The following is a 23,406-nucleotide window of genomic DNA, read 5'->3' as shown; positions in this document are numbered from 1 at the left end:
TACCTAAACTCACAAAGCTAATTTGTGTCAGGCCAGAGTTTGATCCCAGGTTTGACTGACTACAAAAGCCATATTATATATAAACTCTGATCAAATTAAAGATTATACTATGCTTCAAAAAGAAAAAGAATTTTAGCATTGTACAGTATCTTCCTCTGCTTCTAACAGTACTTGAGGAATTTTTAAGTTTTAATTTATTATATAAGCAAAAGTAACAAATCACTTGGCACTAACTTTAAACATTATTTTTAAAATAATTAACTTAAAATTTTCAACATTTAATCATTCCCAAATAAGAAATAGAAAATAACATCAAACAAAGTCCAAATAGCAGACATTAAGTAAAATATTTTTATATACAGTAAAGCTAATGAAAGAATTAAGACATATTATTCCAATTAGTACCACATATAACTGAAATATTTTTTGGTGCCTCTAAAAACCAGATTAAAAAATAGTTTTTGGGGCAGGGGGAAATTATGATTCAAAAAAAAGATAGGAAATGTAATCTAAATTAGACTCACCTGCTCAAGTCACTTTTTCCATGGTGATGATAGTGGTCAGGATGGCTGAGATGATAATGCTCCTGTCCACTCCACCTCTGGGGTGGCCTTTTCCAAAATCCTTCCTGAGACTGCCGAACATTTCTGTCTGACCGGTCAAAACGGTTCATATTGTCACACTCCACTAGATAGATTCAAAAGCAAAACACTATAAACATGTACACATTCTGTAAAAGTTAACTACTTATGACTTGATAATTAAATGCTGCTGAGAATATAAAAATGATATTCTAAAAATACCAGCCATTTATATTATCTAACCACAAAATCAAGATTTCCAGAAGAAAAATAACCAGTTCTTTTGATGAAAACTTTATAGTATTCAAATTGAAGTACATTATAAAACTTTCGTATCACAGGCAGTTAAGTAACAGTGTTTTCAAACAAGCATATTATCCTTGTTATCAACATTATACATTTTAAACACCAGTAATCAGTTTTAAGAGGTTTTTCATCATTATCACTGGCTGGTTCTGACTTCAGAATGAAAATGGTCAGACAAAGTAAATTTCTAGTAGAGAATTCGTTCTCAAAAATGAATGCCACAATTAACTTTCACTGGTTTCAAGAAGCACAAATTAAGTTTTTATCACGAATGAATAGTATTTTTTTAAATTAGCTCACAATTTTAGAAAGTAAGACACTTCAATCTGCCTACAGTAGAGATTGTTCAAAAAGTCTAAAATGCCACTGAAAACAAAGCCAGCACTTTGCAGCAACAAACAGCACACTCCCTGAAATCCAGATGCCAAAAAACACGAAAAGAATCTCCTTGAAATACCCCAAGCTTCTCCTTCACTTACCCAAAACACTTTTTCCTCACATATCTGAGCACTCACTAGAAGAGTTACTTTGTACAAGGGAGACATTGTGTCGCCGGCTGCCTACTCAGACATAGTTGCATACAAGGCACTGACAAACAGGCCTTCCTTCCTGCTCAACTCCCAGCCCTCCCTGTGGGAAGCAAGCCCAGTTTGCCCTGTGACTCCATCTTCGCTCAGTGGTTACATAGCTACTGAGTTAGGACTGTTACTAAAAATACAACTGAACACTAACCCAAGCCAGGCGCTGGAAAGGTTTCTCTAGGCTGCAAATTATTACATGAGAAAGTTCAAATCCTGAATGCTCAGAATTACTTCATAAAGAAGCTGTAGAAATCAATGGAATCCTCAATTTTAAAAAACTCATTCTTTAAATGATTATTTTCACTTAACTCAAACTTGAATTTGAAATATGGAAAGTGTTTCATTACAGTATACCAGATAAAAACAAACTTTCCCACTCCAAAATAAGTAGTTAAAATAAAGTATAGATGTTCAATTCTCATACACACTAAATTTACTGTTAACATATTTCTTCTAAATGCATAATAATTTTGTACAACTTTTTAAAAGACTTTGAAATTTTGTTTATAATGGTTAGAAAAATCAATTTGGGGGAAAACTACATATTTTATAGTTTAAAAAAATTTTAAGAAAAAAATTGTGAAAGAAGCCTTACATTTGAAATTATTTCAAACAATTTCTTGTCATTTTATTGATATAAATTACAATCTACTTTTTTAAGTTCAATTATAGAAAACCTGACAATTAGATAAATAAAGGCATTGGCGACCATTATAATTAAAAAATCAGGAGTAGAAAATGAGATCAGAAAGGAAAAATTAATTTAAAAATAATCCTAAAAAGGCTCAAAACTGATTTTAGTTCACATTTGTATTATACTCTGAGACTCAGTTAAGCTCATCAAGAATTTCTACATGGCATTAAAATGTTACTTCAGTTGCAGCAATTCTATATAGCTGAGGGATAATCTGTATCTATTTTTAAATGCCCTGAATTCATACTTAATTCAGGCAGATAAAATTCCACTTACTCCCCAAACAAGAAATTCTGTCATAATAAGAACCTGATATGTAATTAGGATATCATCAACAGTGTGCACACAGAGTAACAAGAAGCAAAGGAACGAAGCAAACAGGTGAGGAGATGGTGTTAAATACTGTGGGAAATTAAAATGCATAAAATTGATATGCTGCTTTTGTGTCTACTAAAGAGGTTCTTGGTTCAACACACAGACTACAAATGAAAGAACCTTCATTGAAACAAGAACTCAACACAGGCACAATGGCAAATAAACACTGGAAACAAATCTTTGCCACAACCATAAAAGAGTATTGGTAGAAACTGAGACAGAAGGGCCTAAATTCTCAGATAAATGACTGCTCCAAGACTCTAAGATCCTGCTTATACAGCTGCCCCCTGAACAATGTGTTAGAGGTTCAGGACCCCCTGCACAGTCAAAAATCCATGCATAACTTTTGATTCCCCAAAAACTAAACTACTAATAGCCTACGGCGCATCAGAAGCCTTACCAATAGCACAGTCAATTAACACATATTTTGTACATTATATGTATTATATACTGTATTCTTACAATACAGTAAGCTAGAAAAAATAAAATGTAAATAAGAAAATCTTAGAAAAAATACATTTACAGTACTGCACTGTATCGAAAAAAGAAAGTTATTAAGAAAATCATAAGGAAGATAAACACATTTGTAGTACTGTACTATTTTTATTGAAAAAACCCACATATAAATGAGCCTGTGCATTTCAAACCTGTGTTGTTCAAGGGTCAACTGTACTTCCATCTGAGGCACTCGTCAAACATACGTTTATATACTTTAAAATGTTACTAAGAAGATAATGTGAAATAATATTAGTGATGGTTTCTTAGAGAAGATTAGAGAGTCTGACAAAATGAAAGAAATAATATAGCAAAGGAAATGGAAAGCAAACAAAATTATAAGATGGAGATAAATCAAAACCACTTCCATAGCCAATGAGGGAACAGGACCCAAAGAAACAAAATAAATCTCTCTGAACATGAAATACCATAGGGTATGATGAGGTAAACCGAAAGGTATCCAACTTTGAAAAATTTTAATCCAGTATGGCAATCACAACTATCCTACACACGAGATTTCACCGTAACTCTGAATTGAGGTCTAGAAAATAAAAAAAGGCCTTGTGAAAGGGGGTTTCCAGCTCCAGAAGTAAAAGGCAGAAGATTTTACTTCTTTTACTGTGAGTAGGAGACAGATAACATCAGGACCTTTACCCTTTGGAGAGGGAAAGAGGATCTAATATAGATACCTAAATGAAACATATGGGACGTGGGGATGCCTAGCTCAACTACTCATCATACTCATTTCTTCTGATTTTATAAAAGGAACAAAATATAACACCAAAAGCAACCTAGATTATTTCTCTGATTACTTAAAGTCATAATGGATGACACAAATAGTATTTGTACCTGTGAGTAACAACTGGCTATGAAGATGGCAGGAAGAAATTACACATTACAAAGGCTAGAAAGAATGTGCTTTGCAGGAGGTTTTACAATCTGATCAGAAAAGCTCTGAATCTGAAAGAAGAAAAGCTCATGTAAAAAAAAAAAAAATCATGAACCTTGTTATTACTAAACACAATTACTACTGAAAAAGAAAGATAAATCTCCAGAAGAAAATATGGTAATTGGAAAGTGATCAAGGACAATACTCTAGAACTCATATGACTATATCTTTTAGGAAATATAACACGGAATAAGTGCAATTTAATAGGCACCATAACTCGGTGGAGTGGGGTTCAGGAAGTAATTAGAAAGGCATCTTTTTCAACAGAGAAAAGTTTAAAAACAGAAGCACACGGAACAAGATATACACTATGGGAATGTCACAAACCTGAGGATTTATACTATATAACTGTGCCAAATGCTAGGCTTTAATCTGTAGACAATGTGTGACCATCAGATGTTCCAGAGTGAAATAATAAAGCAAGCACGATTGTGTTTTTGATACAACCTGAACGGTTAATTTAAGAAGCACTTTAGGGGGCGCCTGGGTGGCTCAGTCGGTTGGGCATCCGACTTCGGCTCAGGTCATGATCTCACAGTTTGTGAGTTCGAGCCCCGTGTCAGGCTCTGTGCTGACAGCTCAGAGCCTGGAGCCTGCTTCGGATTCTGTGTCTCCCCCTCTCTCTGCCCCCTCCCCTGCTCACACTCTATGTCTCTCTGTCTCTCAATAATAAATAAACGTTAAAAAATTAAAAAAAAAAAAAAAAAAAAAGAAACACTTTTGAACAAAAAAAAGCACGTCTCAAATACTCAGTGGTCTGCCAAAAGAAAGTCAGATCCAAATTGTTTCCTTAAGAGAGTCCTTGATGAAGGTAAAATAAAAATGCAAAACAATTAAAACAATTCTTTTAGATCTTTCCTAACTGCAACTGAAACCTAAAGTCCTTTCTCATTTTATTCCTCTTCTCTCATTCTATGCTCCTCCTCTGACCCATCTCTCCCTTGACCTGTTTCCCTACCCTGAAGCTGGCCAGAAACCTCAAAGGCTCAACACCTCTTAAAGTTAAATCTCCTTCAGAAGAGGGAAAATCCCATAAGGCTGATTTTAAACCAGGTCAGGTCTCTAAGCTGAAAGTCATGGCTGGATGTTTTCTAAGGTCTAAAAAAGATTGGGAGAAATTTGCAGAGGAATTTAGAAAAGTTTTAGAATTGATAATCTAGGGCTCCTAGATCTATCACCCACTAGTTCATACATTAAAGGGAACCCCAGTTGCAAAAATAGAATGAAAAAGGCACAGCGTGAAAAATCTGAAAGTCACATGATTTAAGAACCCATGACTGTGTAGAAAACAGTTTTCATTGACTCTCTTAGGATCTGAAAATTAAACTGACAAGACAGATTAATGGAAGGAAAGCATACAAATGTATTTAATATAATATGTGACACGGCAGGCTTCAGAAGGAAAGACAGACCCAAAGAAACAGGTCTGTGTTGATGTAGAGTAGACAGTCATGGAGGAATATGACAGTTAAAGAGTATGAGGTAACTGTAGTAAACTGGGGGAAACTTGGGCAAGTCCTATTTGTTAGGATTCTTCTTGGCATCCCTAGAATTAAGAATGGTGCCTTTTCTCTGGTACAGGGGAGCACCTCTCACATGAAGGTTTTATGACCTGTTTCAGGGAAGGAGGATGAGGGGCAGAAATGGGGAGAGGGACTTCCCTGCCTCTGCCATTTACTCAAACTCCTTGGGCTTAAAATGTTCAGTATGCCAAGGTGCCATATTTTGGGGTTCTGTGTAACTGAACTCCATCAAGTACACAGACAACCAGAAGAGGTTACAAGAGTCCTTGCAGAGGCTGTCAACAGTCTTCTCTGTGAACACAGATTGGGCTCTGATTCAATTCTGTAAGGAAATAAAGGATAAATCCACTGCCGACTTCAAGAGTAGACTAACACCTTTAGATAGCATTTGGAGATAGTTTATGAAAGAGATATAACCCAGTCTCTCTTCTTACTTTCTGTGAAAAAAAGGCAGAAATAGGATAAGTATAGCCTCATTGCCAGGCATCTAATGCTTAGAAAGAGCCCTGGAAAAAAGCAGAATAAGACTCGGAATAAAATTATGTCCTTCATATATAACAACTAGATGCTTCCACCACAGCCAACTAAACACTAGAGGAAGAAGTCTCTTAGTACACTTATAGATACTATTAACAGCAGGGCATTGGAAAAACAAGTATCCTGCATCACCTAAGAATAAAATGGGTGATTAATCAAAGTGTTCTGAAGGGAAAATCAAGTACTCAATTTCCAGTTTTACCCTTGAACTCAAAAGATAATTTTCCCTAAATATTAAAAGAAAATCTTGCAGATGTTTTATTGCTACAGGCACTACAATATCAACCTTAAACCCTACTATTGTTATATCATTTCCCCCTCAATGTCACCAAAAAACTCAGGTGTGGATATTTCCAATACCTCTCAGGTCCCAAATCCTAGCCCATAACTATCCAAGAAACACTGGACCAACAAGCATTCTTCCTCCTCTGTGTTATCACATATGACACCTAATAGGTCATGATTTACTACACAAGTGTAATTGCCAGATAAATATTTTCCTCATGGCCTCTTCCTTGAAATCCCAGAAGATCCCTTATTCATAATACAGTAATAGCAAGCTTGTGTCCAAAATCAAACCCAAAGTAAAGATCTCAACAAGGTCTCAATTTTTTTTTTTTGGTAAAAATTCCACTGATATTGGCAGAATTAGCGATGCTGAACTCACCAGGCTTCAGAGTGACCCATTCATACATGCAAATTCATACACCCAAATCTCCATAACAGCCACAAAACCCAGAAGCTAAAGGTAATAAAAATCAATAGTCAAAAGTATATTAGAAGACTCCTTTATACCTTATACCAGTCCTTATAACATTCCTATCCTCTTCCCAATCAAAAAAACTCAGGTGGGTGGGTATAGTCATCCAGGAACTCAGAACTATATAGAGAACAGTCATTCCTTAATACCTAGGAGTACCAAATGGAATACTATTTTATGTTTAGTGCCTTTGAAGGCTACATATTTTAGACCTATATTCTGTTTCTTCAGTGTTCCGTTAGCTCAAAACAGTCAATACCTGTTTGCCATCTCCTAGAAAATCTACAATATGAGATGTTATACCTCAGAAGTTCCCTCCTACTTTTCACAAGTCCCCAACCCAAGACCTCAAAGACTTTAAATTTCCCTGTGATTCTAATTTTACCTAATATGAAGATAAGTTTGTTGTCCTCTAAAGATGAAGGAGGCTCTAAGACTGATTCCTTTAGCTCAGAGAGGATATAAAGTTTTCAAAGAAAAGTTGTTAAAATTCTGTCAAAAAATGCATTATCTAGGATGTGATTTACTCCAAGGAAGTATATCACTCACTCCTCACAACAAGCCTTTAAAATGTCACATGAAATCTCCTGGATCATTGTCTCAGTTCTCCCCCATAATTTTCAATGGTTTGTCAAGACCCTAAGAGATATTACATGCACATTTCTGCTTGGCCTGTTGTCCTTCTGCCATGTGCCACGAGAGCAAACTGCTCCAGGTAATCCTGGTCTTGAAGAAACAAGGAGTAGACGCGAACTCAGTCCCACAGTCTGAGCTGTCCCAGCTAATCCATGAATAAGGAAAACAAATGTTTATTTTGAAAGTCACCAAAATTCTGAGATTGTTACACAGCATCCTGGGAGCATGGGGGGGCGGGGGAGGAGTCTGAACAATGTGACAACTGTGAGCTCCTAGTGCCCTCAATAGCACCATATCCCTGCACTTTTCTAGCATCACATATAAAAAGGACTTCACCACCGTGTTTGGTTCATCTCTGGCCTCTGGGAGGCCTGAGAGACTATGCAAATGTTGACTGACAGGGAATCCACAGATCTTCTGGAGCCATTCCTCCATCCAGAAGGAGTATTCCCATTTCAACCCTTGCCCCAGGAGCTTTCTTAGGCTCATCTCTGATTCTAGATCAGACCTTAAGATAGAAAATCCTAAGATATTAAGTCAGTGGGAGCAAGAGTACCCAGGCCTCTCTTGCATATGGATTGTCTAAATCCCCACATTAGCAGTTGGGATCCAGAGAGGAAGAGTGTGGATTTGAGAGTAAAAAAGGTGGAATGATTCATCTGGAAGGTCACCATTTGCCCACAATTAATCTTTCTAAAATTTTCAGAATTGATGTTTTAAAAACATTTACCAACTTAATGAGTTTTACCGCTATTTCACAAGGCAAATGATATCTGTTTCTCTAAATGTATTTCTTCTTAAAATTAAAATGAAACTAAAGGGAAAAAAGCTAGATATGTACACAAGGAAAAAAAGGACAAATCCTATCTACCACTTAGTTCATGGTATATACATACAATTTTATTGGATCATACAGAATTATATCTAAGATGTACAAAATCAGGTTTCAAAGAATAAAATAAATTTGCAAATTAATCAATCTATTTAACATCACTTAAGAATGATTCTCAGTCTGAAAAGTCTTCCTCCATTGGGATTAGGAAGTCCGTATATAACGAATATTAAATTGGCCAAAGTCAAGCAGCTCAACTACATATGCCTCTGGAAGTTGAATATTGTTCCTACTTACCATTTTCAAGAGGTGCATCCTCAGGCAGGTCCACATCAAGCATAAGGTCATCATCCTCAAGGTCACATGATTCAAGATTATTCAGAATATCCTGTGAATAAAAGCAATAAAAAAATGCTATAACCTAGCTCAAAAATGTATGTCATCATTAGTTTGGGAAACAACACTCTCTGATAGTCTAAATTTACTCAGTGTTTGTGTTGTAAAAATAAATTTTTTAAATAAAATCTAATAAAAAAGATTTAACTGGTTTACTTGTGAAGCTATTTGTAATATCCTTCTCTTACTCTTCCTCCCACCAATAATTTTTTTAATTTATTTTTTAAAACTTACACAATGCTCACTATCTGCAAGATACTGTTCAAGATACACTGAGAACTAAAAGCAAATGGAATAATTGTTACTAAAAAAGTAGAAACAAACAAGATACTTTACAAATATTAATTAATTTATTTAATCTTCAAAATAACCTTATGATTTAGTGACTAGTACAATTACAGGAAATAAATACACAAAGCCAAAATAGGATGCAAACACAGAAGGTCTATTTCCTGAGTCCGTGCTTTTACCAATTTCCCTGATAACATGAATAATCAAAGATGGTAAAGAATCTTCCAAATGTCATTCATATTTGGTGTTGCAAGGTTATGTTTTATTATATCTAGGAATTGGACCACTGATGTAAAATAATGAAAGCCTTTAACAACATGATCATTCCGTTTCCTTTCTTGTGCCAAACCCACCTACTACTACCTTTGGCACCACTATCTCCTCAGTTTGCCTTAATTTGTTCGTTTTCTATAAAAGACTAATAGGACTGGACCAGTCAAATTGGTATAAGCAACCACTCCTGGGTTCTATGTGCAACCTTGCTAGCTATCACCTATCCTGAGAAAAGTAATGTTTTGCTTTCAAGGACTCTTATTCTGAAGTCTAGTTTAGGAAATAAAGTTTAAAGTTAGGAACTCAGTTTGACCTGTAACCCACTAGCAGATCCTTCCAATCCAAGAACTGATTCAATACTGTAAGAACTTTTGTTAGTATAAATAAATAAAAAGATTAAAAATCTACAGAATTTTAAATAACTTAGAGATTATGGACTTGAAAAGCTCTTATAGAATGGGGATGTATATTTTATTACAGATGATATAAACAAAATTAGCATTTGTTCCCTATGTCACATATTCCATCCAAATCTTTCCAATTTTGTGTTGTTGGCCTTTCTTCCAAGATACACTGAGAACTAAAAGCAAATGGAATAATTGTTACTAAAAAAGTAGAAACAAACAAACAAACAAACAAACAAAACCACCTCTGGATAATTTATTTAACCTTGACAGAAAAAGGGATATTTCACAGAACCTATTTCCATCATGAACTAACTGCTGTCCTTAGTATTTAAGTCTTCTTAAAAGTCAAAAAATAAAAACTAAAAATAAATAAATAAATAAATAAACAAATAAACAAATACATAAATAAAAATTAAAATGTTGGACATGGAAAGAAACTGACAAAGGCCATAATAGTCAATTCACAAAATAGAAAATAAACAGCCAATAAATATAATGTAGGAAAGAATGCTAATACCAATGGTGATTTACCACAATTGAAAAGAATCTAGTACTCATTAATACTCCAGATGGGATTCGATTCATAAACTTTCTGGAAGCAATTTGTCAAAATTTAGCTAAAACCTTTTTTAAAAAATGTTTATTTATTTATTTTGAGAGAGATTGTGTGAAAGGGGGTAGGGTGGAGAGAGAGGGAGAGAGAAGATCTAAAACGGGCTCTATGCTGACAGCAGAGAGATTGATGTGGGACCTCTAACCTACGAACTGTGAGATCATAACCTGAGCCGAAGTCAGACGGTTCACCGACTGGGCCACCCAGGTGTCCCTAGCTAAAACCTTTTTTAAAAAGGCAAATTTTTCCTTTCTAAGAATTTATCACCCAGCAATAGACAAATGCAGAAAATGTATGTGTAAGTATGGCTATTGCAGCATTATTCAGAAAGGCAAAAAAAAAAGAGAAACGTCCAAGAATGGAAAAATAGCTAAACACAAAGTATGATACAGTTATACAACAGAATATTATGTTTTCTTCCAAAAGAATAATGAAAAGGGGAGTCTGGGTGGCTCAGTCGGTTAAGCATCTGACTTCAGCTCAGGTCATGATCTCATGGTCCATGGGTTTGAGCCCAGCGTCACGCTCTGTGCTGACAGCTCAGTGTCAGGAGCTGCTTTGGATTCTGTGTCTCCCTCTCTCTCTGCCCTCCCCCCACTCACGCTCAGTCTCTCTCTCTCTTTCTGTCAAAAATAAACATTAAAAATAATAATAATGTAAATGTATTTATAGACATGAAAAGATGTCAATTGGGGAAAAAACAGACTGTTGTTTCCAATCTTTTGCTCTTACAAATAATATTTCAATGAATCCTTATAAAACAAAAGTAATAAACTAAAATGAATGAGTCTAACGGTGTATCAAGTTGATAGTATTACACTCAGAGAGAAACTATTTCAAGTGAGGAAAAATTCTCCAACTATTTTCAGTAATTATATTATGGTTGGTAGTAGTGGTGTTATTATTCTGAGATGATTATAAATACATGGATATAAATGAAAATAGCTATATTGGTGTTTGTTGAAAAGTGGATTCTCAGTCAGTTAAGCATCCAACTCTTGATTTCAATTCAGGTCATGATCTCTTGGTTTGTGAGTTGGGAGTCCCACACTGGACACCGCAATGTCAGTGCTTAGGATTCTCCCTCCCTCTCTTTTTGTCCCACCCTTGCTTGCTCTCTCTCTCTCTCCCAAGATATATAAATAAACTTAAAAAGATAAAAAAGAAAAAACATGGAAATTTAATAAAAACTCTATGTTCCTAAATGTAAGTGCAAAGTATTGGTGTAAACACAAAATGTTTTTCATCTTAAATGAAAAAATACATTTTTTCCACTGAAAAGGCCTAGATGTTAACTAAAAAAAAACCTAGGTCTCTACAACAGCATGTACAGAATTATCCATTTTATGGGGAAAAACCCACTGTATAGTATGCAAAGAAAAAAGTTGAAAGGAAACCAAAACATTGGTTATGGAGTTTTTCTTTTCTTTCTGTTTCTCTTTGTTAGAGTACCTGTAATTTCTCATTTTCTGCAATAAGTATTGACTTATGTAATTTTACTAAAAAAAAATCACATCCTCTATAAAAACATTTGGCTGTTTGTATATGTACGAGTATATGTAAAACAAAATGAGGTGGGGTGCCTTCAGCCAGATCTGGTAATGAAGGACACAGCAGCGATTCAAAGGCAATAGAACCTCATTTTCTAAGTCCAGAGCAGACCTTGCTGAGACACATCAATCAGCAAAAGCATCACTGCCACCACCGACCACTGCCAAAAAGATGTTCAACGTTCTAACTAAACCCTACATTTGTTTTGTGGGGTTGTCTGTAGGTTTCATTTTATAATGAAAGGTTTAAAAAATTAGTCTTAAAGAGTAAGAATGAGCCTGCTCTAATGAATATAAAAGTGATGGAACAATTATGATATCACTCTGAGAAGGTACTAAGAAAACCCAATGGAAAGGAAGCGGAATCAGTTATCAATAATTACAGGGAGGAAGAGAGGGAGGAAAAGCCATCCATATTTATGCCCCAAAGTTAACACTCACCAATAAAAAATTGCATATAATGTTTCACAAATTTATCTATTCACATGTGAGTATCTATTCCTATGTGAATGGGGTGGGGGGAAGAAGATTACATATGTGTAATGTGACTCCATCTATAATGCTAAAAAATACATTTAAACTTCAGGATGGTAATAAGCTAAAACACTGTTATCCTTTTCCATTATGTGAGATAATATGTACTTACTTATGCTTTATATTTTTTATTTTTCTGTAGTAAGCTTTTATATAATATGCATAACTTCATGTTGGAAAATGTCTACTTCTCGGCATTAGCAGAGAAGTTCAAACCACAGAAACCTAGCCTGAGTGTGGAAACCCATTAATCTGGCCCATTCCCTAACCATAATAAAAACCAGAGCTGTCTGCCCCTCTTACCTTCACTCAAACTATTCCAGACCACTTTGGGTGCGGGCCCTGCTCTCCCCAGAAAGTCTCATTATGTGAGTAATAAATCTTTTCACACCCTCTTAGTGCACATGTGGCCTCATCAGTCTTGACATCTAAACAAATGTTGGAGGAGGGAAATTGACCCTGCCCCTCCACATAGCAAATATAAGACACACTCTCAATAATTCAATACATATAAAAACAATATATGCAAGGCACAACTCCAGGCACATGATATACCCATGCTAAACTACACTATGATATCACTGCTCAGTATCTATTTTGTATAGCCAAGGGACCAGCAGGGGCCTTGAATTGAAACTAACCCTCCCATGAGTGCATGCCCTAGAAAACAGCCCCAGTGTCAAAAGCAAATATAAGTTCTTGATATGACTTCCCCAATAGCCCTCATGAGCAACAATCACCCCACCTCCCAGGGCCTTTTCTTTGGGCACCTCTTAGATAGCCCATCGCAGGGCTTACCAAAATTCTGGTTTGAATTGACCAATCCTGCCTTAGCTTAAGAATCCCAAAGCATTCTAGCCATTGAACTTAATAAAGTCACACACCCCAGGTCCTGTGACTCTCCCGGTCTGCACTTGTATGACCCTTTCAGACATGCCGAGTACTTCTCCAGAACTTGTTAATAATAAACTTCTCTATTTCAATTTCCCTTGTGGTCTTTAATTGAACTGGGGTTCACCATCCAACACCCCAGGGCTCTACATATAAAATGTCAATTTAACAAAGTCACAACAGCCCTCCAAGGCTACTTGTTTTCCCTCAAACAGACAGTTCCTTTACACGTGGTAATGGCTCAAGTACCTTGAAAGCACAATGGATGGATATCTAAGACTTGGCATGTCAGAGACAACCTAAAACAAAGTCAAGTCACAAAAATCCAAAGAACAAACAAATATGGCCTCTAGAACATGAAAGAGAATATCTTCTGCATAAACAGTATGCTAAGAGCACAGAAGCAAAAAAGCATAATCTATCCTAGGTGTTAGCAAATTTGTTTTTAAGACAAAAAGTAGGGGCGCCTGAGTGGCTCAGTCAGTTGAGCAGTCAACTTTGGCTCAGGTCATGATCTCACAGCTCATGGGTTCAAGCCCCACATTGGGCTCTATGCTGACAGCTCAGAGCCTGGAGCCTGCTTTGGATTCTGTGTCTCCATTTCTCTTTGCCCCTCCCAACTTATGCTCTGTCTCCATCTGTCTGTCTCTCTCTCTTTCTCAATAACAAATAAACATTAAAAAAAAAAAAAGACAAAAAGTAAACACCTTAGATTTTGCAGACCCACAGACAAAATTGGTATATTATGTAGGTACTTAGATAACTAAAGTGTGACCACCTGAAATGTAAAAAACATTCTTATTTTGCAGGCTCTGAAAAACAAGGTAGTTGGTCAAATGTAGTTAACATGACACAGTTTACTGACATGCTCAATGTAAATAACTGTAAGTAGTTTGCTAATACTTGTTATGGACTGAATGTATGTACTTTCCCAAAATTCTTATGTTGAAGCCCTAACTCACAATATGAAGGTATTTGGAGGTAGGGCCTTCAGGAGGTAATTAGGTTTAGACAGAGTCAGGATGGTAGGAACCCCCACAATGGGATAAGTGTCATTAAAAGAAGAGAAAGAGACCAGAGCATACACACTCTCTCTCCCTGCCATGTTGAGGATATAGTAAGGTGGCTGTCTGCATGCCAGGATGAGGGTCTTCACCAGGGAATGAATTTCCTAACACCATGATCTTGAACTTCTAGCCTCCAAAAATGTGAAATTTATTTAAGCCACTCAGTCTACTGTATTTTGTTATAGTAGTCTTAGGTGACTAAGACAACACGCAAACACAGAGTATAAAGGGAAAATACAGAGAAGATCTATATCATGAACCACTATTTAGGCTATATTAAGGAGCTTGGACTTTATGTCAATGACTGATAAGTCTTCTCAAGTGGTAAACTGAGATCTGCACTAAAGAATATTATTCTGGCTGCTGTGTACAAAATGGACTTAAGTAGGAAAGAAAAACCAGTTTTTGGCACAAAACCAGACACTCAGATCAATGTAACAGAATAGAGAACCCAGAAATGGACCCCCAAACGTATGGTCAACTAATCTTTGATAAAGCAAGAAAAAATATCCAATGGAATAAAGACAGTCTCTTCAGCAAATGGTGCTGGGAAAACTGGACAGTGACATGCAGAAGAATGAACCTGGAACACTTTCTTACACCATACACAAAAATAAACTCCAAATGGATCAAAGACCTAAATGTAAGACAGGGAGCCATCAAAATCCTTGGAGGAGAAAGCAGACAAAAACCTCTTTGATCTTGGCTGCAGCAACTTCTTACTCAACATGTCTCTGGAGGCAAGGGAAACAAAAGCAAAAAAGAACTATTGGGATCTCATCAAAATAAAAAGCTTCAGCACAGCAAGGAAACAATCAGCGAAACTAAAAGGCAACCAACAGAATGGGAGAAGATATGTGCAAATGACTTACCAAAGGGTTAGTATCCAAAATCTATAAAGAATTTATCAAACTCAACACCCAAAAAACCAAATAATCCAGTAAAGAAATGGGCAAAAGACATGAATAGACACTTCTCCAAAGAAGACATCGAGATGGCCAACTGGCACATGAAAAAATGCTCCACATCACTCATCATCAAGGAAATACAAATCAAAACCGCAATGAGATACCACCTCACATCTGTCAGAGTGGTTAACATTAACAACTTAGGCAACAACAGATGTTGGCAAGGATGCAGAGAAAGAGGTTCACTTTTGCACTGCTGGTGGGAATGCAAACTGGTGCAGTCACTCTGGAAAACAGTATGGAGGTTCCTCAAAAAATTAAAAACAGAACTACCCTATGACCCAGCAATTGCACTACTAAGTATCTATCCAAGGGATACAGGTGTACTGTTTTGAAGGGGCACATACACTCCAATGTTTACAGCAGCACTATCAACAATAGCCAAAGTATGGAAAGAGCCCAAATGTCCATTGATAGATGAATGGATAAAGAAAATGTGATATGTATATATACAATGGAGTATTACTCAGCAATCAAAAGAATGAAATCTTGCCATTTGCAACTATGTGGATGAAACTGGAGGGTATTATGCTAAGCAAAATTAGTCAGAGAAAGACAAATATCATATGCCTACACTCATATGAGAAATTTAAGATACAAAACAGATGAACACAAGGGAAGGGAAGCAAAAATAATATAAAAACAAGGACGGGGACAAAACGTAAGAGACTCTTAAATACAGAGAACAAACAGAGAGTTGCTGGAGGGGGGATGGGCTAAATGGGTAAGGGGCACTAAGAAGACATTGTTCAGTAAATGACAATATATGAGTGTGGAGTGGGGTAAAGAGATTTGAGGTGAAGGAGTCACCACCACACAGATGACAAATGAAGGATGCTGAATAAGGAGTTTGACAAAAGAGATAGTACAGAGTCAAAGACTGGATTCTAACAGCAAACTCAGACAATTTTCCCCTATTCATCTTTATAAGAGGACTATGTTTCTCAGAATTATATCGAAGATATTATTAAGACTTTTCAGTAAGGATCTCAGCAAAGAGAGGAAGAAAAAAACTTAAATCTATTGCAATTTTCTTCACCAGCTTAGAAATCTGTCATTCTGCACAGGTTAGGAACTACATTATTATACAAAGAAAGAAAACCATGTAACATGGAGACTAGTTAATGTGGGAAAGAGGTTTTGTTCCCATGTTTGTTATGCCAGGCTCCTCTAACTGGCAAGCCTGTACTTATTTAGAGCCAACATCCACATATACCTATTTTACTTGGGAGATCATCTAGTACAACTATAAGCTGGGAGTATGACAATGAGAACCTGAATCTGTATACTCTGGCTCCTAGAGGCTTCCCACAAGCCTCATTGGAATTAAAACTCTGAGTACATATTAGCAAAATCATCATACAATTTCCTTGGCTCTGAGAATACTTTTCCATTCAAATAGAGCAAGCTATGAGACGGTGGGCCAGTTCTTCTTTCCATGAGTTCCTCCTTCACTAAGAAATTAAAGAAAGCCTCCAAGTTTTTGACAAATGAATAGCACCATTACTGTCTATTGTAAATATAATGCAGTAAAATTATTTTTTTCTTATTGTATATAGTTTATGAATTTTAAAACACATATAAACACCAATACAACCAGGACACAGAACAGTGTCTTCAAATGAAAATCTCCCGTCCAATCACAGTTACACCCTCCTCCTACCCATAACACCTGACAAACAATGATCTGTTCTCCAACACTACAGATTTGTCTTTCAAGAATGTCATATAAATGGAATCACACCGTATGTAACCTTTTCAAAGTTTATTTATTTTTGAGAGAGAGACAGAGCACAAGCAGGGGAGGAGCAGAGAGAGAGAGAGGGAGACACAGAATCTGAAGCAAGCCCCAGGCTCCGAGCTGTCAGCACAGAGCCCAACGCGAAGCTTGAACCCACAATCTATGAGATCATGACCTGAGCTGAAGCTGGACGCTTAACCAACAGAGCCACCCAGGAGCCTCCATATGTAACCCTTTCAGACCGGCTTCTTTTACTCAACAAAATGCCTTCAAGATTCACCTAAGCTATGAATATATCAATAATTCATTACTTTTTATGGCTGAGTAGTTATCCATTGCATGGATGTACCAGTTTGCGTATCCATTTACTCACTGAAGGACATTTTTTTTTCCAGTTTTTAGCTATTATGAATAAAACTATTATGAACATTCATGTATAGGTTTTAGTATGAATATAAACTTTCCTCTCTCTAGGGTAAATAGGCAAGAGTAGGATTGCTGGGTGGACATAGTAAGTACATGATTGACTTCTTAAGAAACTTCTAAACCATGTCCCAGAGTTGCTCTAAGGTTCTGCATTCCAGTTATCAATGAGACTGGCCTTTCCAATATGCCCCTCCCCAGCTTGACTACATATCTTAAGACAGCAGATCTTTTTCCCATTTTAGGACCTTGGTCCCTGTTTCCAAGGAGCTTAGTGGAGACCTTATTCACAAAAAATTGTGTTTCTTTGTTCTAACCTGTCTGGGGTTACCTGAATGTCTGACACAAAGTGCTTGTCTTTGTTTTGCTTAACTTGGAATTCACACAGGGTAGAAAATAATGGGCATTTCTCAAAACTACTGTAAGGCAAACAATCCATAATCACCCTGGAGCAAAATATGACTGTTGATACATATAATTGAATACTGAAAGACTGAGAGGAAGACTGGCGAGAGCGTGTCCTTGGGAAATTAGACAATCCAAAGGTGCCAAGAATAATGGGGAATTTAGAAAGCTCCAAAATAGCCCAGGGCAGGATACATTCTCAGTAAAGACCTAAGAGGACCCAAAACTTTCAACTCCAGCTGATCTCTAGGCTTGAAAAAGTAGTAAGTGAAGGTTAAGGCAGAGTTATAAAAGGTCAGCCTAAGCACTGAAGAAGTACCCCAACAAAGAACCAGAGTGCAAAGATGAAAGAAAAGGAGGTGTTTGTTTTTTAATTTTGACTTTGAGATTTTTATTTTCCTGCTTTGAATTATTTTTTTTCTGCCTCCCTTCCTCCTCCTGTTCTGTCTTACTCTCCTTCTCTCCTCCTTTTCTCTTTCTTTCCTTTTTTTGTTTCTGGCATTCAAGGAAATGTCTGCATAAAACACTAAATAAACACAGATTAAAGTAACACAAACTTCTTAGATCAAGCATGACAAGAGAGGTTTTACAAAAATAGTTTAGAAAAGTTACTTAAAAAGCAAACAAAGCGAGTAGCAAAACAAACCCTAAAGAAGGTGAAGAATATGATTTCCAGTGTTGTCACATTAAAATATTCAAAATGCCCAGTTTTCAACAAAAACTTGGAGTCATGCAAAAAAGTATCATCCATTCATAGAAAAAAAATGAACAGAAATGATCCCTGAAGAAGCCCAAGGACTGATTGAACTTTGTCTATTGACAGACTTAAAAAAAAAGTCTTCAATATGATCAAAGAACTCAAGAAAACCATAGGCAAAGTATATCTAACCAAGAGAACATCAGTGAAGAGACAAAAAACAACAATTCTGGAGTTAAAGTGTAACTTAAATGAAAAATTCACTAAAACTCCTGGGTATATATCCACAATAAGTAAAAGCAGGATCTCAAAGAGATATGTATACATCCACATCAACTGCCGTATTATTCCCGACAGTCATGAGATGGAAGAATCCAAATGTCCATCAAAAAATGAATGGATAAATGTGGTATATACATAATATAATGGAATATTATTCTTCTTTAAAAAGAAGGAGAGCTTATCACATACAACAACACAGATGAACCTTGAGGACACTATGCTAAGTGAAATAGGCCAGTCACAAAATGATAAATATTGCATGGTTCCACATATATGAAGTAATTAGAATAGTTAAATTCACAGACACAGTAAGTAAAATGGTGGTTACCAGGGACTGGAGGGGAGAAGGGAAAGGAGAGCTTGTTGTTCAATGGATACAGTTTCAATTGTGCAAGATAAAAAAGTTCTAGAGATCTGTTGCACAACAATATGAATGTAGTTAATGCTACTGAACTGTACTTTAAAATAGCTGAGGGGCACCTGGGTGGCTCAGTTGGTTAAGCAGCCGACTTCGGCTCAGGTCAAGATCTCGCGGTCCTTGAGTTCGAGCCCCGCGTCGGGCTCTGTGCTGACAGCTCAGAGCCTGGAGCCTGTTTTAGATTCTGTGACTCCCTCTCTCTGACCCTTCCCTGTTCATGCTTTGTCTCTCTCTGTCTCAAAAATAAATAAACGTTAAAAAAAATAATAATAATAAATAAATAAAATAAAATAAAATAGCTGAAATGATCAATTTTATGTAATTTTTTTACCACAATTAAAAATTAAGAAAGTAGAATTAACTGACAACTATTAAGAATGAAGAGATTATACAATTGTAAACTTAGATTTTTTGCATACCTACTTGATGCCAGGTATTGTGGTAATCATTTCAAATAAATTATTTCATTTAGTCCTCATGAAAAAAAAAGAACAAAAAATCACTAGAGAGTTTCAATAGCAGATTTGAGCAGGGAGACAAAAAAATCAACAAAACTGAAGTTCTGTCCATTGCAATTATTCAGGCTAAGTAAAAGAAAGAAAAAAAAAATGAATACAAATAAAAAGATTGAGAGATTTCTGAAGATACATACAGTCAGGCATTCCAACATACGCATGGTAAGAACTTCAGAAGGAGAAGAAAATGAAAAACAGGCAGAAAACATATCTGAAAAAATAATGGCCAAAAACTTCTCAAATTTAAAAAAAGACAAGAACTTACACTCTGAGGAAGCAAATTGAATTACAAAAAGAATAAAAGCAGATAGCACACCAAGGCACATTATATTCAATTTGTCAAAAGACAAAGACAAAGTTAAAATCTGTAAAGCACCTTGCATTATATGCAAGAAATCCACAGTAAAATTAAGTGTCAAGTTCTCACCACAAAGCATGGAGGGCAGAAGCCAATGGGATAACATTCTGAAAGTGCTGAAAGAAAACTCAAACAAGAATTCTCACCCAAGAAAACTATCCTTCAAAAATGAAGGAGAACTTCAGAGATTATAAAATCTCTGAAATAAAAACAAAAGGAGAAAACAAAACAAAGAAAATGAGTTTGTAACTAGTATAATTGCCTTACCAAAAAATGGTAAGGGGGTCATTCAGGCCCTATATAAATAAGAATTATAAATCCATGTTAACGGTTATACAATGTATTAAGATATAACCTGTGACAATAACATAAATAAAAGGGAAACAAAATTATATAGGAGCTGAGTTTTTATATACTATTGAAGCTAAATTTATATCAATTCAAACTAGATTGTTATAAATTTAGGATTTTCATTATAATTCCTAGGTAACCAAAGAAATATTTTAGATACACACATTTCTGCATCCATGTGCATCAGGGAAGTTGGTCTGTAATTCTTTTTAGTGGGGTCTTTGTCTGGTTTTGGAATCAAGGTAATGCTGGACTTGTAGAGTGAGTTTGGAAGTCTTCCTTCCATTTCTATTTTTTGGAACAGCTTCAAAAGACTAAGTATTAACTCTTCTTTAAATGTTTGGTAGAATTCCCCTGGGAAGCCATCCAGCCCTGGACTCGTTTGTTGGGTGATTTTTAATTATTGATTCAATTTCTTTACTGGTTATGGGTCTGTCCAAATTTTCTATTTCATCCTGTTTCGGTTTTGGTAGTTCAATATGTTTCTAAAAATTTATCCATTTCTTCCAGATTGCCCAATCTGTTGGCATATAATTGCTCATAATTCTCTTATTGTTTGTATTTCTGTGGTGTTCATTGTGATCTCTCCTCTTTCATTCATGATCTTATTTACTTGGGTCCTTTCCCAGATACACACATTTTAAAAATTAGAAGAGAATCAAAAATGTATACTTCAAAAAAAAAATCAATTAATTTCAAAAAGTAGGAGTGCCTGGGTGGCTTGGTCAGTTGAGGGTCAACTTCCACTCAGGTCATGATCTTGCAGTTCACAAGTTCAAGCACCTCGTTGGGGTCTGTGCTGACAGCTCAGAGCCTAGACCCTGCTTTGGATTCTGTGTCTCCCTCTCCCTCTGCCCCTCCCCTGTTTGTGCTCTGTCTCTCTCTCTCAAAAATAAACATTAATATACATATATATTATATATTTATATTATATATTATATTGCATATAATATATATTTATTTGTTCTATATATTTAGTATTATTTATTTATAATTTAATATATAATAAAATAATTATATATTTATAATTTAATATATTTTATAATATATTTTATATAATATATAATATTTAATAATATAATATTTATATATATATACTACCCTGATACAAATGCCAGACAAAAACACTACAAGAAAAAAAAAATTCAAATATCCTTGCACTATGGATATAAAAATATCCACATGTACTAGAATATATACTAATAAATTCAACCAATCAGCATATCAAAAGGATTATATAACTGGGATTTACCCTAGGAATATAAGCACAGTTCCACATATGAAAATCAATGTAATACACCACATTAATAGAACAAAAAAAACACAGCACTTCAATTAATACAGAAATAACATTCAACAAAACTGATCATTCTTTCATAACAAAAACATTCAGAAATATGGAAATGTAATGGAACTTTCTCAACATTATAAAAGGCCTATATAAAAAAAAAAGAAAAAAACACATACTTAACATACTCAGTAGTGAAAGACTGAAAAGTTTTTTCCCTAAAATCAGAAGCAATACGAGGATGCATGCTTTCACCAATGCTAGTCAACAATTATCCAAGAAAATTAAATAAAAAGGCATCTGAATTGGAAGAGAAGTAAAACTATCTCTTTTCAAGGATGACGATTTTATTTATACATGATCATATATATACATATATGTGTATACATATACATGTATGTATACATATGTGTATACATATATATGTATATATACACATATATGTATGTATATATGTGTATACACATATGTATACACATATATGATCATATATATACATATATACATAGATACATATATACATATATCATCCCAAAGAATCCACGAATTACTAGAGCTAATAATAAATTCAGCAAAGTTGCAGAGTACAAAGTCAACACTGAAAAATCAGTTATTTTTTTTCCTATACACCAAAAGGAACAATCCAAAAAAAAAATTAAAAAAACAATATTAACCATGGCATCCAAAAACAAAAAGCTTAGAATAAATTTAACCAAGGAGGTAAAAGACTTACATGCTGAAAAAGACCTCTAGATAAATGAAAAGACATTTTGTCCTCATAAATTATAAGAATTATGTTAAGATGGCTACTACCCAAAGCAATCTATATTTTCAATGACATCTCTTTTAAAATTCTAATGGTCTTTGTTGAAGAAATGGAAAAACTGATTCTAAAATTCAAATGAAAATGTGAAGGGTCCCAAATACCAGAACAGTATTAAAAAAGTACAAGTTTGGAAGACTCATACTTCCTGATTTCAAAACTTATCATGGGGCGCCTGGGTGGCTCAGTCAGTTAAGCATCCGACTTCAGCTCGGGTCACGATCTCGCGGTCCCTGAGTTCGAGCCCCACGTCGGCCTCTGGGCTGATGGCTCGGAGCCTGGAGCCTGCTTCAGATTCTGTGTCTCCCTCTCTCTCTGCCCCTCCCCCATTCATGCTGTCTCTCTTTGTCTCAAAAGTAAACGTTAAAAAAAATTTTTTTTTGAAAAAAAAAAACATCATTATGATAGAGTAATCAAAACATGTAATTACAGATTACTACAGTATTCAAAACAGTGTGTTACTGACAAAATGACAGAGATACAGATCAAAAGAACAGAACTGAGAGAACAGAAATAAATGTATACACCTCTGGCCAACTAATTTTTGACAAGGGTGACAATATGCACTCAATAAGGAGAGAATCATCTCTTCAACAAATGGTGCTGAGAGAGTTGAATATCCACATGCAAAAGAATGAAGTTGGACCATTTCTTCACACCATAGAACTGCAGAGAAAAACTAAATGGATCAACAATCTAAACATAAGAACTAAAACCATAAAACTTCAGAGGAAAACACAGAGTTAAATCTCCATAACTTTAGATGTTGCAATGAATTCTTAAGATATGACATGAAGAGGGGTGCCTGAGTGGTTCAATCAGTTAAACGTCCAACTCTTGATCTTG

At 35.5% G+C, this 23,406-nt stretch overlaps 1 protein-coding gene across 9 annotated transcripts in view; it reads right to left on the bottom strand.

Annotated features, from left to right (window-relative positions):
• Positions 1-23,406, bottom strand: part of CCSER2 (coiled-coil serine rich protein 2) — a 188,823-nt gene that overhangs the window by 85,774 nt on the left and 79,643 nt on the right. For 6 of the 9 annotated variants that reach the window (XM_049645327.1, XM_049645326.1, XM_049645324.1 and 3 more), the window contains 2 exons: positions 8,567-8,657; positions 525-687 (listed from right to left, as the gene is read on the bottom strand). In XM_049645327.1, the coding sequence (XP_049501284.1) occupies positions 525-687; positions 8,567-8,657 (254 nt within the window). The other 3 variants (XM_049645333.1, XM_049645332.1, XM_049645328.1) reach the window with 3 other exon arrangements.

The sequence above is a fragment of the Panthera uncia genome, chromosome D2, assembly GCF_023721935.1.
Source record: "Panthera uncia isolate 11264 chromosome D2, Puncia_PCG_1.0, whole genome shotgun sequence".
NCBI lineage: Eukaryota > Metazoa > Chordata > Mammalia > Carnivora > Felidae > Panthera > Panthera uncia.
Note: the sequence above shows the minus strand (reverse complement) of the source record. Positions and strands in the feature narration are given on the sequence as shown.